This window comes from Lactuca saligna, chromosome 5 (assembly GCF_052625555.1).
Source record: "Lactuca saligna cultivar CGN05327 chromosome 5, ASM5262555v1, whole genome shotgun sequence".
Classification (NCBI taxonomy): Eukaryota; Viridiplantae; Streptophyta; class Magnoliopsida; order Asterales; family Asteraceae; genus Lactuca; species Lactuca saligna.
The window spans coordinates 31592386-31607777 of record NC_136421.1 but is presented as its reverse complement, the minus strand read 5'-3'; the positions used below and the strand labels follow the sequence as shown (position 1 = coordinate 31607777).

General features: G+C 31.1%; 2 protein-coding genes across 3 annotated transcripts; both read right to left on the bottom strand.

Annotated features, from left to right (window-relative positions):
• Positions 1-483: 483 nt before the first annotated feature.
• On the bottom strand, positions 484-2584 carry LOC144997690 (hypersensitive-induced response protein-like protein 1). Of its 2 annotated transcripts, XM_078957564.1 has the most exons (7): positions 2455-2520; positions 2242-2309; positions 1699-1896; positions 1476-1596; positions 1313-1404; positions 1124-1220; positions 484-1045 (listed from the first exon to the last, which is right to left on the bottom strand). In XM_078957564.1, the coding sequence occupies exons 3-7, from the start codon at positions 1885-1887 to the stop codon at positions 687-689; spliced, it is 858 nt and encodes a 285-aa protein (XP_078813690.1). In that variant the 5' UTR covers positions 1888-1896; positions 2242-2309; positions 2455-2520; the 3' UTR covers positions 484-686. The 2 variants fall into 2 exon arrangements, with proteins under 2 accessions (XP_078813690.1, XP_078813689.1); XM_078957563.1 differs by lacking the exon at positions 2242-2309 and having other exon boundaries at positions 2455-2584.
• A 9195-nt stretch (positions 2585-11779) lies between these two features.
• LOC144998807 (hypersensitive-induced response protein-like protein 1) lies at positions 11780-13499 on the bottom strand. The gene is made up of 6 exons (XM_078958538.1): positions 13395-13499; positions 13005-13206; positions 12801-12921; positions 12618-12709; positions 12439-12535; positions 11780-12361 (listed from the first exon to the last, which is right to left on the bottom strand). The coding sequence occupies exons 2-6, from the start codon at positions 13191-13193 to the stop codon at positions 12003-12005; spliced, it is 858 nt and encodes a 285-aa protein (XP_078814664.1). The 5' UTR covers positions 13194-13206; positions 13395-13499; the 3' UTR covers positions 11780-12002.
• Between the last annotated feature and the right edge of the window lie 1893 nt (positions 13500-15392).

Below are 15392 nucleotides of genomic sequence, written 5' to 3'. Positions count from 1 at the left end.
TTCAAATATATTCCAAAAAAGAAACTTTTTAACCTTTAAATAAATACTTAAATATATTCCAACTTTATAGAGTATTAGAATTGTATGAAATATAAAATAATGAAGTGTGAATCATTAAATTCTATGAAGTTGAAGTCAAAAGCATCTACATAACTGGTATTCAGATAAGGACAATATATGTTTTTTCAATCCAATGGGCTTTTGACTACTCAAACGAGCAGACTGGGCCAGAACTGTCGGTCCAATGGGCCAAACTAAACGGGCTTTTTTGGAACTGATGTGTGTGACACTGCCACACTAGCAGTTCCAAATAAAATTTCACCTTTGGGTCATTCCTAAATAAATTTTTTGATACTGAACAAATCCAATATCAAAAACCAAACCTTTTACAAACCAAACCAAACAAAGCTTTATTCTTCCTTTAGACCCTTTTCTTTATTTCTTTACTTTATTCTTTAAAAGCTTCAAATCATACATAAAAAATTCCAAACACAAAAACTCAAAATTCTTATAGAAAAAAACCAGAAACATACTATACCATATCAACAACATATATAACATACACAAACTCTCAAAAGTTTAACAATATAAACACATCAATTAAAAAACTGTATGAACCAAAGTCAACCACCATAAAAAAAAAAAAAAAAAAAAAAAAAAAAAAACTGTATGAAAACAGTCAACAATCAGTGAGTGGCGTTACCCTGAAGAAGCCCATCACGAATCTGAGCAGCCACATCACGAACAGCACCAGGTCCATGTGGGATAAACACAGCAGATGATTTAGATGAAGCCCCAATTTCCTTCATTGTATCAAAATACTGAGTAACCAAAACCATATCCATAACATCCTTAGCTGTTGTCCCAGGAACATTAACTGAAAACCCCAACACACTGTCTCTTAAACCATCAACAATTGCTTGCCTTTGTCGTGCAATACCCAATCCAGACAAATACTTTGATTCAGCCTCTCCTTCAGCCCTCTTTATCTGAAGTATCTTCTCAGCTTCAGCCTTCTCAGTAGCTGCCATCCTAAACCTTGCAGCTGAGGGACCAAACGTGTCAATTCCAAAATAGTTCAAGGGGCTTATCGAAAACCAATGTTTGAAAAAAAATACTTTACCTGCATTGATCTCGTTCATTGCTCTCTTAACATGCTCATCCGGCTCTATGTCCACAATTAAAGTTTGAACTATCTCAAACCCATATGCAGACATTGCCTAGAATAAAAAAAAAAAAAGCAAGATTCAGGGGTAAAGTAGTAAATACATATCTAATGACTAGAGAATAGAGATTGATTCTATTATGTTACCTTTTCAAGTTCGTCTTCAACAGCTTTGGCGATTTCATTCTTTTGTTCAAAAGCATCATCTAGGTTGAGCTTTGGGACGCTAGCTCTTATGACTATAAAAAAAATGTTAAGTTAATGAAAAAGATTAATATAAATATATGTTATGTATATAAAAGGTTTTTACCATCAAAAACATAAGCTTGGATTTGGGACCTTGTGTTGCTGAGTTTGTAAAAGGCGTCACTTGCTTTATCAGCTAGGGCACGATACTGTATTGAAGCTACAACATTGACAAAAACATTGTCCTGAAAGAGAAACAAGAAAATTATATCAGTTTCAAAGTTATCAAAAATATGTTAATGGGAAAGATTTTAATTTGAAAGGGAGGAAAAATAAATAAAATAAACCTTTGTTTTGGTCTCACACTTGACATCTAACTGTTGAAGTCTTAGTGTGAGTTGTCCAGCAACCTGACTTCCGAAAATCCAAGGGACACAATGCAAACCTGGCTCAAGAACATCATCAAATTTTCCGAAAGTTTCCTTGATGGCTACTGTAGACTGATCTACTTGAACTAAACAGAATAGGTTTCCCATGATCTTATACTGAAAAGCATAAGAGAAAACTTGTTAGCCGTGTTTTGGTTCATACAAACATTTTCACAAACAGGTGGACTACATAAGATTGGCAAGAACAATTCATGATTCTACACAAAATCACAGCATAATTTGAAATCATCTGAAGATGATAAGAGAAGATACAAAACAAAATTGATTATGTGATTACAAGATGAAATTGACGACCATATACGTGTTCTCGAAAACCCCGATAACGAACAAAGCAATAGGTAACAGAACGAAATTATCCCCAACTTTGTGTGAGTAGCGCGACTATGATTACAAAATTCAGTTAGCGATACCATATCTTAAATGATAAGGTCAAGAGATTACGTTTTAAAAGCACAAAATCACACTTCTTCCATGAAAACTTGTTGACGTAACTGAAGGTTTCCAACAACCTAATTTTTGAACCACCCAAGTTAAAAGGAACTCAGAGAATTATAAGCACTCAGTTAATAGGAGATCACGAAAGCCCTAGTCACAAGAAAACCATAGTCGCAAGATCCAAGTTCAATTTGCAAAGAGGAGGGTAAGAGGATTTACCTGAGGTGGTTGCAAGGCCAAGATCGAACAGCGTGGTAGAGAAGATATTTCGCGGATGTATCTTTTATAAGGAAAGGATCGAAAAGGTATTTGTATTTATCGATGCGTTCACACATCACCTTCATCCTAATTTTCTTCGTTTTGCTTTGTTTTTTGCGACGAAATTGACTATGTTTGATAGAGACGTGCAATTATTGGTAAATCCGAATATAACCTTCTCGTATTTTTTAAAGTAATTATGGAGTAGTAAATTATAGGGATAATGACTTGAAAGGGTAACAAAACTTTCGATTTTTTTCACATTTAGTCATTAAATTTTTTTTCATTATCTATTTGTCATTGAACTATTGAAACTGTTCACATTTTACCCTTAAGATCGGCTGTTACCGGTCATAAGGGTAAAATGTGAACAGTTTCAATAGTTTAGTGGCAAATAGATAACGCAAAAAAGTTTAGTGACTAAATATGAACAAAATCGAAAGTTTGTTTCACTCTAAAAAGTTCAATGACTAAATGTGAACAAACTTCCTCTTGTATTATGTTTTAGCAAATTATTTATTTTTGTTAAATTGTAGCAACATTTATTGATGAAGAAATCTATGGAAAAAAAAACTAAAAATATATTTAAAAAAAAAAACAAAAAACCAAAACTGAAATAAAAACCAATGGTTTGACATTTTCCAAAATAAAAAAACAAAATTTCCAATCTGATTTTAGTTTTACAAAAAAAAAAATGAACGATGTGAATTATGACCATTGGTTTGGCATACAGAATTTGTGACATCCCATGAATACGTAGTTACAACATCGTCTGAACTCGTAATTCATAGTAAGGGGTTAGAGTATCATCGCATGAATATGTAGTTACAACATCGCATGAACTCGTAATTCATCACCTACAGGTTATGGGTCTGGTGGTGTTTCCACTGGGTTGTCTAGAATAGTTTGTGGTCACCATCTATACTCTGGTAGATGACTACATCGCCACATTTCCGGTTAAGGTTATGGTATCTCCTTTCATCCTACATCACCTATTCATCATCATCTATTTACCTAATTATCATCACTTATCTTTCATCATTTTATTTCATCACACACCAACTATTTCATCTACTCATGTTTCATCTGCAACATATTGGTAGATATAAAATAAATATATTGTTTAAATATTTTAAAACATGTATAAAATTATTTATCCAGCATAGACAACAAGTATTCAAATAATATGCACACATAGCACGCAATTTATATAAAATACTTCATATCTATGTGTAAGATGAAAGTAACTATATATACCATAAAAATCCCATAAATGCTTCCTAACTTCAAACCCCAAGGTTTACTCTACTAAAGCTTCATATTCTCGGCTCTCTGGACCTAGAAGGGTCCAGATTCCTAACTTCAAACCCTATGGTTTACTCTAGTAAAGCTTCATATTCTCGGCTCTCTGGACCTATAAGGGTCCAGATCTATAACACAAACTTGCAAGAGGGGTTTGAGGCATTCAAAACCCCAAAGATGAAGTGATTCAAGCCCTAACCCCAAAATGGAATCTACACAATAGGGAAGGAAAAGGGTTCATTTTTGTACCTTAGAATAAAGATCCTTGCTTGAATAGCTCATAACAATAACCTTCCTTGGTCCCTCTTGCTGGAATTCTTCACCTTTCTTGCAAAATCACACCAAAAAGCTCAAGATAGCTCTTCCTTTCACTCTACACACTCAAGCTCGTTAGGGTTCTCACTTATGGGTAAGGTAGTCGCAATTGAAGGCCATAAGTGCCTTTAAATATGGCTCGGGCCCAAAGATTTAGGGTTTCTGTCAACAGCGCGGACTCGTCGAGTCGCCTCGCCGACTAGTCGAGTCAATTCATTAATCTGAGTCATCAGTCGCGACCTTACTCGACAAGTTGAGGCGTCAACTCGTCGAGTCTCTCTTCTTAACTTAAAAGAAAAATACTTAAATTATGATACCTGGAAATCCGGATGTTACATTTTTATTTTTTATTTCATGGATTTTTTCATCAACAAATGTTGCTACAATTTAACAAAAATAAATAATTTGCTAAAACATAATACAATAGGAGGTTTGTTCACATTTAGCCATTGAACTTTTTAGAGGGAAACGAACTTTCGATTTTGTTCACATTTAGTCACTAAACTTTTTTTCGTTATCTATTTGCCATTAAACTATTGAAACTGTTCACATTTTACCCTTATGACCGACTGTTACCGGTCAAAAGGGTAAAATGTGAACAATTTCAATAGTTCAATGACAAATAGATAACGCAAAAAAAGTTTAGTGGCTAAATGTGAACAAAATCGAAAGTTCGTTACCCTTTCAAGTCATTATCCCTAAATTATATTATGATTCTCTAGGTTATAAGAATAAGATCGTTAATCTATATGGATAAACTTTGATTATATACAAATAAACGGATAAATAATCAAAAATTAATATTTTTCTATATTGACTTAAATATTTGAATTTATAACTCATACTCTCATATAGGGCTCTAAACGAACTGAACGTTCGGCGAACCGTTCGTGAAATGTTCGGCGGGAAGTTCGTTTATGTTCGTTTATTTAATAAATGAACGAACATGAACAAAAATTATCGTTCGTTTAGTTAAATGAACGAACATGAACAATGGTCTCGTTCGTTCATTTATGTTCGTGAATGTTCGTTTATCATGTTCATTTACGTTCGTTTATGTTCGTTCTTTTAAGTTTATTTATATTCATCTATATTCAATTATTTTTTATTATATTGCTATATTATATGTTCGTTTATGTTCATATATGTTTAATTGTGTTTTTTTTATCTTTGTTTGTTTATGTTTGTTCGTTTATGTTCGTTTAGCATGTTCACGAACATAAATGAACGAACATGAACAAAGTAATTTGTTAAACGAACGAACATGAATAAGAAAATCTCGTTCGTTTATCCGTTCGTGTTCGTTTGTTGTTCGGCTAACTTAAACGAACGAAAATGAACAAGACCTTGTTCGTGTTCGTTTGGTTCGTTTACAGCCCTACTCTCATAGAATTCTAATTCTAATTCTAATCTCCATCCCCATACTTAATAAAAACCTCCCTTGAATGCCACGTGTCCATCTTTTACACAAGCCTTCTGCCACGTGTCATTTTTTTGTTCACTCCTATTTTGGTTTCCCGCTCAAACTTTTATATGTAAAGTTATATTCGATTTTTTGTTTTTGATTACAAAATATCTCATAAAATCAGCAACAAATGTTCCACAAATCAAGCTAATAGCAAGAAATCAGGAGCTAATTTTGAATGAGATCTTATGTTGTCTTCCTATATATGAGACGGTGTGCGATCTAGGGTTTTTTTTTGTGACTACGATTACTCTCCTGACTCGTAAGTCCTAATCGATCATTTATCCACAGTCTCGACAAAAAATTGAAAATCAGCGGTAAATGATTTCTCTACGTCTTCTTCATTGATTTTGTTTAATAGACTGCTTCATCTCTGTATTTTATTCCTTTGATTTGTGACGATTTCAGGAAAATGATACAAATATCTAAAACCGATCAAACTTACGTGAAGAAATTGAGTGCTTTAGAATGCAGGTTTGTCCTATAAAAATGGACGACTTTTAACCTCAAAAATATTTGATTTTTATCTTGACTTTGATGATGAGTTTTTTTCCTGTTATTTATGATGGAGATCGGGGTTCCATTAGCCCCTTTTTCTCTTCCGATCCCTTTGTGAACTCTAGGAATTCCAAGTAAGGTTCAAGACACTTAATATATTATTTTTTAATCAAACTGGTGATGGATTCAAACCATGAGTTTTATCGTTGCTATAATTTATGTTTCTAACTTTTTGTGGTTTTACCAAGCATGTGTGGTGTTTCTAAATCTACTCTTTTCTATGAAGGTAAAAGAACATACTATATATAAAAAGGATTAAGGTCCTTTGTCAAGTGATATTGATTGAAGTTGGTTCCTTTTATTGTGCATTGGAATGTGCTTGATTATGTAAACATGACTTACAGTTTTCAGTGTGTTTATCATTTAATCATTTAGCTTATTAGCTCAAAAGATTTTACAAAGTTTCATACATCTCTGACATGTAAACTTCATGATTCATCTTTTCTTAGTGTTCTTTTTTATTATAGCATTCTATTTTCATTCTTCCTAATACAACAAAAGTATGATGCTCTAATAAACAAATAAATGAGAGTCTTTTGCTTTTTTACATTCCTTTCTTTTCTCTAAATAAGTACCACAAATGTCATTTAAAAAACATTTAAGGCTAAATGTATGAAAAGACAATGTACTTCTGATTATTTGTTTATTACTGCAACATATGCAAATTTCTTTTTTTAATACAACATTTTACTTTAAAAAAACTTATCCAGTTATTCCATTTTTGTCAAAATTTAGGTGGATCTACAAGAAATGATATAATGATGTGAAACAGTAAAGCTCACAAAGATATAGTTGTCAATGTTAATTCATAAAAAAAATTAGGAAAATTTCAAAAGGGACAATTGAATTTTACTATATTGATCCGGCGTCTAAGTTGTTAAAACCAAAGGTTTCAATATCAACACGAAGATAAAGAATAGGGGCAATTTAGTAAATAAACCAAAGTTACAATGAAGAAGCTGATATAAATATTTTATACAGTAATATATTATTGACGTCTAAATATATTATTATACATCTTTTTTCATGTTACCAAAATGATTAAAGATTGAAAAAAATGTTTTTGATTGTGGTAAGAATAACTATTTTGTATTTACACTGTATTATAAAAATGCTTTGCTTTTATATTGCTTTATGTGATCTTCAATTTTTTCATGTATAACTAAAATGCCAATTTCTTTAAATGACTTAAGGCTTAACAACCCATAATATAATTATAGAGATGTAGAAACGCATTACAAATATAAAATGTCTTGAATGTTTTAAAGTTTATCACCTTCTGTAATTATTAAAATTTTTTTAACAATATGTTTGTGTAGTTTTAAATCAAAACATTCATATTTTAACTTTTTAACAAAAAACAAAATACTTTTCCTTTTATTTTATCCCCATAACAACAATCTGTATTAGTTTTAAACCAAAACAACTATACACTTATATCATAGTGACATAAATACCTTTAACATTGGAATTTTAATATTTGCTTATTCCTTTCATTTTCTCCCGTAGTACAAAGGAAGACAACTATTAATTGCATTTTTATATGAATTCAATAACGAAATCATACTCATGTGGCCGTGTAATTTTTCAATACTTTATAGTTCTTTTTACTGTCTTTTACTTCTATAACATTTTTTCATCAAATTACCACAATAAAATATCCTTTTAAGGAGCTTGCACAAACTGCTATGGACACGGCCATTTCTGAGTTAATGTATGTTTGTTTTTTTCACTAGTTAATGTATGTTTGTTTTTTTCACTTTCTCTTTTTCTCATGCACATACACCCCTGATAAAGAGAGGAGATAATAGAGAAAACCAAGAAAAGACAAGAATAAATTTCTGCTACCTTGTTGTGTGTAATTAGCCTATTTGTTACACATGGACTATTTATGTAATATTGACAAGTCTTCCCGATTATAGCATTGTACTTTAAAAGTACGATGTTGTAATTAGGATTCTTTTATCAAGTTGTGTATCTGTGTATATGTTTCTTTGTGATTGGTGGTTGTTTGTGTGTAAAAGAGATAAATCAGCAAACAAGTAGAATCATATCATGTTTGAAAATGTATTTTTGATATGTATATTTTTAACCTGTTTAAATAATGTTATTTTCCTCTTTTAACTTTTAATCGATTAAAAAGCCATTTTTGAAGTGCATATCTTAAAAAAAAGTCATTTTTGATCAAGTGCATGTATTCAGACTTTTTGATACGTATTTTTTTTGTTGTTCCAAAGTTGTTGCTATAATTTTTACAACCAACTTGAAGAAGAGAGCAGCTTAATTCTGAAGGAATACATATAATTTTGATATAGATCTAAAGACGAATCAGGTAAGTATCTCATTGGAGAAACATGGTCTATGTATCTGTAATTGGAACCTATATTTTTTTTTTTCATGTATGTACAAATAAAATAAATATATAAATAAATAATTGTTTCAAAAAAAATTGATTCATCACCATGATTTAGAACTATCATTTATTTGTTATTTGATTATTATTCAATTCGTGAATTGAAGTTTATTTGAATTACAGGAGTTATCCATCATCTGTAACCCTTACTTTTAAATTATTAATTTTATTTTTTAACTTTACAAATCATAACTTTCTAACATATCTATATATACAAATTGTCGATCGGATATTCAAACCACTATACTTTTATAGTTTCAACCAATCATTATACCATTATAAAACTACCGACAAAACATTTATATGTATATTTTTTTATCATTGCTCAATAATTACCTTATAATTTAATTTAAATTATTTTTACATTTCTAATCCGTAGTTCTCACGGGTTATAACCTAGTATAACTATATAAGTATTTATGGGGGATAAGCCCAATTGAGGAAGGGAAAACATATTGGTCAAAAACTCAAATATTCTAAATAATAAGAAAGTTATTTCAAACTTCTACCTCCTCTAATAATAAATGAAACTTAAGAATGACACCTATCACTTTTTTTTTTTTTTTTTTTTTTTTTTTTTTTTTTTTTTTGTAACAAATCAAATTCAATTCAAATTTTAAAAATACAAAATCCGATCCTAATAACATTATTATATTTAAGTTAATTAACCAATTAATTCATAATTAATTACAATCGATAATATCTTGGGTGTTTTTTGACATTTATTATTTTTTTTATTTATATAAAAATTTTAAATATACTAACTATGGTTTCCACAGGTTATCACCTAGTTGATTGAATAATCATATAAAAATTCAAGTATTGCAATTCTTTTCTATATAATGGGTTTGTGATTATATGATAATTATATTTAAGCAAATCATACAAAACCCATCAATATGACAAATTATATTATAATTCTCTAGGTTATAAGAATAAATTCATTAATCTTTCGTTTTTTTGGTGCTACTAGGTAAGTTGATACTTGGTGGAATGATATTATTTAAAAGTACAACATATTTGTGAAAGGTGAAACATAGATAGATTTGATGTTTTAATAAGCTTATAATTATAAATTATCGTATACGTTTTTTTTTTTTTTTTGGCCTAAAATTGTAATATAAAAAAGTCAATTTCTAGTAGCAAAAAACCATTTTTTTACGGTTTCATGTTCTATCATATTGATTAATGTCTTTTTGATTTTTTGCATGTTTCGTTAGCAACTTTGTTAAGATGTAATGGACATACCAAGTTCAAGCCATTTTATTTCAATAAAAAGTTATTGTTTGTCTTCCATTAGATTTTTCTATTTTATTTATTTTCTATGGACAAGGGAAAGTTTCCCAAGGATGTCGTTTCTGATGTTCCATTCGGTTTTTTTCTCATTTTTTGTTAGCTTTTGGAATTTTTAATACCCATACATCTTTTACTATAACTATGCTTTATATAGTTAAACAAATATTTTGATCTTTTATATAAACCCACAAAAAACTTGGTCCTAAAGCTCTATCTTTGCGTTTAAACCCACAAAAACGATTAATTAATTAATGTCCCAATTCTCAAACAACCACTCTTATATCCCACTTTAATGTGGGCTGTTTTCAAGATCTCTTTAAAAATGTGAGATTTTCTTTTTAAATATGATGTATTGTCTTTAAATCATTTTAGTATTACCGATCTTTGTTAATGTAAAACACAAATGAATTTCATTTTTATACTTAAATGAATTTCATTCTAGAACCCACATGAGATTTAGGCATGACATAAAAAGTGTATAAAATTTTCATTGCATATGGCTTTTGAGTGGTTTAATGTGATAAACATATACAAGGACTATTATTGTCATGTGTGTATAAACAAAAGGGTGTTAGAGAGATTGTCTCTTAACAAAGGACTTTACTTTGCAAAATTGTGTTTTACATATTCTAAATTACATTTAAGTTTCAACCTTTTCCGGATAAGATTTAGGTTTCATCTCTTGATGTATCTTTCAATAATATAAGAATAATTAAAATAAGAGATATAAACCGAAAGAATAAGAGGTGACACAATGAAATATAATAAAATAAAATAAAAATGGCATGAATATCGTTGTTCATTTCCGGGCACTTTCCTTTTGACGTCCCTCTCATTGTACAGTTGCCATTTGGAGAAACAAGGTACCAAACCAAACTACCAATTGTCTTTCTTGTTTCCATCTCCTATTGGATATTACAAAGAGTTAAAGGGATATCTTGGTTTATTATGATTTTGATTTTGATTTTGAGAGGTGCTTTAATTATACTTCCAGAAGATGACTAGCAAATCTATATGAAGATGTGTTTTTTTATAAAATAGTGTAATTTTTGTCCTATAAATAAAATAAATAATCACGTATTTTGAAATGTAAAACCGACAAAATGGTTCTTGCATTAAGATTTTCGCATTAACTTCTTAATTTCTTAAACAAAACGCATTTCAAAATCTCTCACGAGTGTACTTCACGTTTAGCCACAGGTGGGTTAGCCTCCTAATACTTCATGGGCTTAAAGCTACTTATGAAATGCAAAATTTATAATTTGGTATTGTCTTTTACATTTTACATTAAAAAAGTTCTAGCCTTTTCACCGATTATTCTAAATTTTCAACTTATTTCACATTGTTCAAATTTAGGCTTAAATTTGTCTAATGAAAGTTTTGGTAAACATGGATGGCACTCTCAACTCTTATTTCTGAGTTTGGATTTTGCATTAAGACATCCGTAATACACTAAACTAATTAATGGTTGATGGGATTGTCACCACATTATTCTACCATTTATACAACACTATCACATTTTTTACTACAATGTGTTGAATTTGTAAAGTTTAATGGAATAGATTTATAAAATAATTTATGACATATTAAATAGTTAAAAGGTTTTCTTTTTCCCCATTGAAGAGTTCAATGATCATCAAGCTTCATATCCATTAAAACTCAACATAATATTTAATAATAATAAAGTTCAATTCATTGAATATCAATAAGATATGCTGCCTTATTTACAACTTTTTCATTGAACAATACATTATGGATACTCTTCTAACATTAAACAAATTAACCATCGAGATAAATCATGCTAATTAATATTAATCGGTAACTCGAACACATTAAATGTCCAAAGACATGTTATAACCCGACAAGGGTATTTTCAAAATAGGTATTTGGTGACCATTTGATATTACAAACTACTGTTTTTCCATTTAACACATAGATTTGAATAAACAAGAGACAAAACTAAATGGGACATTGAATTGAAACCGATATCTACAAACCACCTAATGCGGCAAATATACATAAACACACAAATATACAAAAATCCATGGATACAAAGTTACAAACACAATCATAGGAAACATAAAAATATATTGTTATTATACATATATGTCACTCCAAAAGTATATGTTACATTAACATAGTTGAGGATCAGGATTAGGATCAAGTGGTGGCACTCCCCATAAGAAGTCCATCGCGTATCTGAGCAGCCACATCACGAACAGCACCAGGTCCATGAGGGATGAACACTGCAGATGATTTGGATGCAGCACCGATTTCCTTCATGGTGTCAAAATACTGAGTTACTAAAACCATATCCATCACATCTTTAGCTGTTGTCCCAGGAACATTAACTGAAAACCCCAACACACTGTCCCTTAAACCATCAACAATGGCTTGTCTTTGCCGTGCAATACCCAATCCAGACAAATACTTTGACTCAGCCTCTCCTTCAGCCCTCTTTATCTGAAGTATCTTCTCTGCCTCACCTTTCTCAATAGCTGCCAACCTCATCCGTGCAGCTATATATAGACATGCAAATTAAACAATTAATTAATTGATCTCAAAGATTACACATAATTAATGATGAAAACTTTACCTGCATTGATCTCATTCATTGCTTTCTTCACACGTTCATCCGGTTCTATATCGACAATCAATGTTTGAACAATCTCAAACCCGTATGCAGACATTGCCTGTAACCAAAATCCAAGATATCAAAAGTGTCACAATCGATAGGGTACATGAACATCTTGTGTAATCATTCAATCATGTTACCTTTTCAAGTTCACGATCAACAGCCTTGGCAATTTCATTCTTTTGCTCAAAAACATCATCAAGGTTAAGCTTTGGAACACTAGCTCTTATAACTACAAATAGAGAACGCATGTCCATGTTACTCATCAAGAAAAGCGAAAACCAAAACTGCTTTATATATAATAATTTATAGTTTTGTTTTACCATCAAAAACATAGGCCTGGATTTGGGTACTTGTGTTGGTGAGTTTGTAGAATGCTTCACTTGCCTTATCAGCCAGAGCACGATACTGTATGGAAGCTACAACATTAACAAAGACATTGTCCTGAAGAGAATAAAACTATATTAGTTTAAAAACGATATAAACATACAGCTACGATGTAACAATAATAAAAGAGAAAAACGTACCTTTGTTTTGGTCTCGCACTTGACATCCAACTGGCGAAGCCTTAGGGTGAGATGTCCAGCAAGCCGCCTTCCAAAAATCCAAGGCACACAATGACAACCTGGCTGGAGAACATCATCAAACTTCCCAAAAGTTTCCTTAATGGCAACAGTCGATTGATCTACTTGAACCAAACATAATAGGTTTCCCATGATCGATCTTATACTGAAAGAAATGATCACAAGACTCATTAATTAGCAGTGTCTTAATTCACATAAACGTTTCAACAAATTAGGAGGGATATTAATTCACAGCACGTAATTGATAGCTTCCAATAAGCCAAATTCTATATCACCTAAGTAAAAAATATAAAAAGCTGCATTGATTGTTCTATTTAAAGAAGATCATGTAACCTTGTTATGAAGATCCAAGTTCAAAGTAAGAAGAGGGAGGAGAAGGATTGGCTGGCACAAGGCGGTAGCATGGTAGAGGAGAAGGAGATAGTTTGCAGTCTTTCTTATAGAAGGAATATCGGATCTATTCTCAACGGCGTAAGCCCACTTGACATTTAAAAAAATCGAAAACGATGCTACCAAATTAATTACAAAAGTCGTAACTAATATTTAATGATTAATCCACCACTATCGAAAAAAGAAAAATCCATGAAATTTGTCCATGGTTATCGGTAAACTCACAATAAAAATCAAAAGAGTAAAATACACGAACGGTCCCTGTTTTTCAGGATGGTTTGCATAATTAATCCATAACCAATTTTTTTAAACTTAGGCCCAATGTTTAAAAAACCGGTTTGAACCGGCCGGTCGAACCGAGAATTCGGGAGAGAGAGCGATACAACTACCACTGATTTTACGTCAATTTCTGAACCGGATTGAACCGATCGGTTTTTAGAAAAATCATGTTGTACTTGTCAAAATAAACTGGTTATACCGAATAAAAACATATAGAAAAGAACCATTTGCATAATAAACTTTGGTATTTTTTTCAAATCTATTTAGTTTCTCTAAATAAAACACATAGTAAATGTTATAAAGTTTTTTAATGTGTTTGTATTCATCTAAAACTATATTTTCGTTTCGGTATTATATTTTATTTTCTTTTAACGTATATGGATTGATGTAAAATACTAAAACTTATGATTATGTGGTATTTTAATGTATTTGGATTGATCTGCAACTTATTTTTATGTGTATTTTTAATATTTGAACTTTCAAACGTCAAATTCATGATTTGTATATGTATATATGTAGAAAAATAGGGGAAAAAATAAGAATTATAGAAACCGATTTACCCAGCAATCGAACCGGATGAACCAGAAACCGATCACCATACCGGTTCAACTAAAAACTGGTTTTTAAAACATTTATGGTGAGTAGGACGCTCACAATTGGGTAGATTTGGCGGAAAACATAAGATAATACAGGTACATACGTAATTTGCATGCATATTTAATGTCTCCCACACAACAAACTACTAAGTTTTATGAATGTGTTAGTCATCAAAATTTTCGTTGATGTTGTACATGGTGAGCATTACAATAAAATCAACATTTTGAACCACAAGCAATTTCCAATGATATCCAACTGACAATCAATTTAAAACATAACATTTCAATACCTACCCAAAGCAATCTCGAACATTTGAACTAAGGAAATAAAGCATCACCAAAAACCACCCCAATTGATAATCGTAATCCTTACAACTTGTTAAAAATTATTGTGAAGAACAAAACCGAACTAAAAACTAAGCATATATTCAAGCTTTGGTTTAGGTTTCAAGCTCCATATGTGGCTTAACCAACCCAAAATTTATCAAGGAAGAACGATGATCATCATCATCAACCCAACAAATAAGCCCACACACTACAACATTAACCCCCTATGGCGACGATAATTTCGGAACCTATCCCGACGATAGGTCGTCGCCATAGGGTATACAAACGACACATCGTCGGCGTCCTCAGCGAAGGCTTGTCGGCATAGGTCAATATGGCCGTCGGCATAGCTTCCCTATTCCGACGACATGTAGTCGGTACAACTTTCGTCAAACGTATTTTCGAAAAAAAAATAAAGTTTTATTAATTATTTGTGGCGACGATAAGTCGTCGGGAAACCTTTAGCGACAACCTGTCGTCGGATGGGTTGAAGCTATTAAGATGACTTGTCGTCGCTATAGGTTTTTCACAGTCATCGATTAAATACCTATAGCGATAACATGCCGTTAGGATAGCCACTGGTTGTTTCTTTTTTTTTTTTTTTTTTTTTTTTTTTTTTTTTTTTTTTTTAAAGTTTGTACAGATTTTGTATATTACTATTCCTGCATTTTTTAAAAATCCAAAAACTTTGCATCATATATCAATTGAAATAAAATACCTAGCTACCATTTTTCAAAGT

Excerpts from the sequence above, each read along its gene's own strand:
- LOC144998807 (XM_078958538.1), bottom strand. The coding sequence starts at position 13,193 with ATGGGAAACCTATTATGTTTGGTTCAAGTAGATCAATCGACTGTTGCC. Across the intron at positions 12,536-12,617 it reads TTGATCGTGAACTTGAAAAG|GCAATGTCTGCATACGGGTT; the intron begins GTAACATGATTG and ends TTTTGGTTACAG. Across the intron at positions 12,362-12,438 it reads AATGAATGAGATCAATGCAG|CTGCACGGATGAGGTTGGCA; the intron begins GTAAAGTTTTCA and ends GTCTATATATAG.
- LOC144997690 (XM_078957563.1), bottom strand. The coding sequence starts at position 1,887 with ATGGGAAACCTATTCTGTTTAGTTCAAGTAGATCAGTCTACAGTAGCC. Across the intron at positions 1,221-1,312 it reads TTGAAGACGAACTTGAAAAG|GCAATGTCTGCATATGGGTT; the intron begins GTAACATAATAG and ends TTTTTATTCTAG. Across the intron at positions 1,046-1,123 it reads AATGAACGAGATCAATGCAG|CTGCAAGGTTTAGGATGGCA; the intron begins GTAAAGTATTTT and ends TTGGTCCCTCAG.